At 43.9% G+C, this 2,904-nt stretch overlaps 1 protein-coding gene across 1 annotated transcript; it reads left to right on the top strand.

Moving 5' to 3' along the window:
* Positions 1-2,115: 2,115 nt before the first annotated feature.
* On the top strand, positions 2,116-2,676 carry LOC311039100 (small COPII coat GTPase SAR1B-like; the record flags this gene model as incomplete). Its single annotated transcript, XM_084048741.1, has 1 exon — positions 2,116-2,676. The coding sequence occupies one exon, from the start codon at positions 2,116-2,118 to the stop codon at positions 2,674-2,676; it is 561 nt and encodes a 186-aa protein (XP_083904867.1).
* Positions 2,677-2,904: the final 228 nt, after the last annotated feature.

Genomic DNA, 2,904 nt, shown 5'->3' on the forward strand with positions numbered 1-2,904 from the left:
GCAAAGGCAGAGAGAGAGAGAGAGAGAGAGAGAGAGAGAGAGAGAGAGAGAGAGAGAGAGAGAGAGAGAGAGAGAGAGAGAGAGAGAGAGAGAGAGAGAGAGAGAGAGAGAGAGAGAGAGAGAGAGAGAGAGAGAGAGAGCAAAAAAGCACTACTCACACGCCCTGCCTCCCAGGCCCCCTGTCCCATCAACAGATGTTTCATAGATCTGCCTGGGAGGAACAACTTAAAGGCATTGTAGGGAACATTAAGCCTAAATTTAAAAAATATGTATATATATTTTTTTTGCATTTTCTCCCCTCTATCAGCCACTATATAATGATGCTGGGGTGTTTTCCTTCATTGAAACACAGTCCTCTGTCTGAAATCCGTATTTTCCCTTCTGTTTATGTTCATGTTGTTTATGTCCGGGTCGTAAATTAACGCACGCATGTGCGTGTCCGTGCGCGTCCGTGCCCGTATCAACTTTTTACTTTCGGTTTTAAAACGCTCTCAAACTTCTTTTTTGAGGCACATAATTTACTTTTAAAAAATCGTTTGGATAGAATTTAGTTGTTTAGCTTCATATATGTGGTCAATTTATCATGAAAGAGCCTATTTAAAAATATAAATTCAGAGAACCGTAGGGTCGGGCATTTCCGCGAATTGTATCCGCATAAGGCAACCTATTTTGGGCATGACTCATTTAAAAAGTCCCCCCTGCGTCACCCCCTGGTGGTCGGGGAAAAGAACTGCTGGAGGGGCGGTGTTTGACAACAGTTTTTTTCTTTGATTATGTCTGAACTCCCTACAATGCCTTTAACAAAACTAGAAGTTCCATGCAGTTCCTGGTGAAACTGCGTGGGCTCGGTTCAAGCAAAAATGAATGACCGATACACGGAGCTCAGTCCACGTTACAGGCGAAGCCAGCTGAGCTATCTGTCTTGCAATCACTGCTGGGGGGTGGGTGCTGCTCACATGCTGTGTAAGGCTGCCGGCGGTGAAGATAGATAGGGGCTAGGGCCAGGTTCCTGCGTTAGGCAGGGCGAGAAATTAGAACAGCGGGGACTAAATAGGAGTGCTCTTCCGCTCTTCAGTAGTGCGAGTGGTCTGCTACAGTCAACGGAGACTACTCACGGCATTGGATAAGACGCGACTCACACAAACTGACTGTCAAAGCTGCCGGACCCAGCGCCAAAGCTCAGACCCTGTGGGGGGTCTCCTACCTCGGGAAGTTAAGTAGTAGTTTTAAAGACGTTGCATAAAATGTTCTGTATTATGTATGTTCAGGCTTGTTATGAATTGCTTTTAAATATCTGCAGGTAGCTCTAGTTCTGGGGGGGGGGAACTAATCAGCAGGGTTGAATAACTAATGCAGTAGCTCTTAAACTTGACAGCGCACGTGCTTTGTGTGTGTTATTGTTCTGTGTCAATCAGTGGGTTGCCGTGATCTGAGGGGGTGTAAAAAGTGGGGTTACCGATCAGTCTTTTTATATTTGTTGTCTGCTGCTGTATTACATAATAGATGAGTTAAAGGGATATTTCACTTTAAAAAAATAAATTGGGTCATTTTATCATCTACTCGGGCTTTTGTGAACACCCAAGACAGTTTTGAAGTTGCTCGATTCAGTATTTAGATATTTGATTCAAACTCTATTTTAACCATGATAGATTCATCAAGAACACCCGTCCTTGGTACTCATATCGCCCTCCTAATACGTGAGGGGGCCATGTTGTTTCGATTACTTTTTCATTTGTTTTATATATATTTTTTATTGTATTAAAATGTTTCATTTTCCAAATCTTTTTTTTGTAATAAATAAAAAAAGTTATTGAAAAAAACAGCCCCTCACGTATTAGGAGGGCAGTATGAGTCAGTGTGTAGTGTAGTGTAGTAGTATGCCGAAGTAAATGTTAAGTCAGTATCTTGGCTACCATAGCAATGTGTTCCGAGCCAGTGTTGACACCATTCGGGCACGCCTGGTGATGTCACTGGTGACATCTACACAACTAATGTCCTTTATAAGGGCTCACGGAATAAAGACAATGTTGTTCCCGTAAGTTGACACTCAAACCTTGGACCAAAGAGTGACAGATCTGGTATTGACATAACGCTCATGTCCTTATGGCTGGAGACATGTATCTAATGATTCACTGGATCTACAAGAGTGTCTTGCAAGTATTAGGGTTGAACAAAACTCTCAACCTGGTGTTTCTTGGACTCGATAATGCTGGAAAAACAACACTATTGCGAATGCTCAAAGATAACAGCCATGGACAACATGAGCCCACGGGCTATCCAACATCAGAGGAGCTGACTATTGCCGGGAGACATTTTAAAACCTTTGATCTTGGCGGTCACACACAAGCACGAAGAATCTGGAAAGACTACCTCCATGCCATCGACGGTATCGTCTACCTGGTAGATTGTGCTGATCATGCACGGCTAGGAGAGGCTAAAGTTGAACTTGATGCCCTGCTAACAATTGAAACCACAGTCCCAGTCCTCATCCTGGGGAATAAGATAGATCGTCCAGAAGCCATCAGTGAGCAAAATCTCAGAGAAATGTTTGGTCTGTATACCAACACACCTAGAGCCCACCAGGGGCCAGTGGAGGTTTTTATGTGCAGTGTGTGGAAGAGACAGGGGTATGGGGATGGGTTCAACTGGCTCGCCAAACATATTGATGATGAATAGGGTATTGTGGTATATAACTGTTGATGACTTCAGTCTTGTCCTAATATGGAGGGACGGGTGGATCTGAGATGAATTCATAAATGTGAAAAACATTCACACACAGTTATTACTATATTCCTGCAATACGGGGGTGGTGGCTCAGCCAGTCAGTGCACAGACCATAGGACCCGGGTTCAAATCCGACCCCTGTCTTGGCTCACATGTCTGTCTCTGCCCTGTCTCTCTACA

Source organism: Gymnoscopelus microlampas (genome assembly GCF_963454915.1).
Source record: "Gymnoscopelus microlampas genome assembly, chromosome: 22".
NCBI lineage: Eukaryota > Metazoa > Chordata > Actinopteri > Myctophiformes > Myctophidae > Gymnoscopelus > Gymnoscopelus microlampas.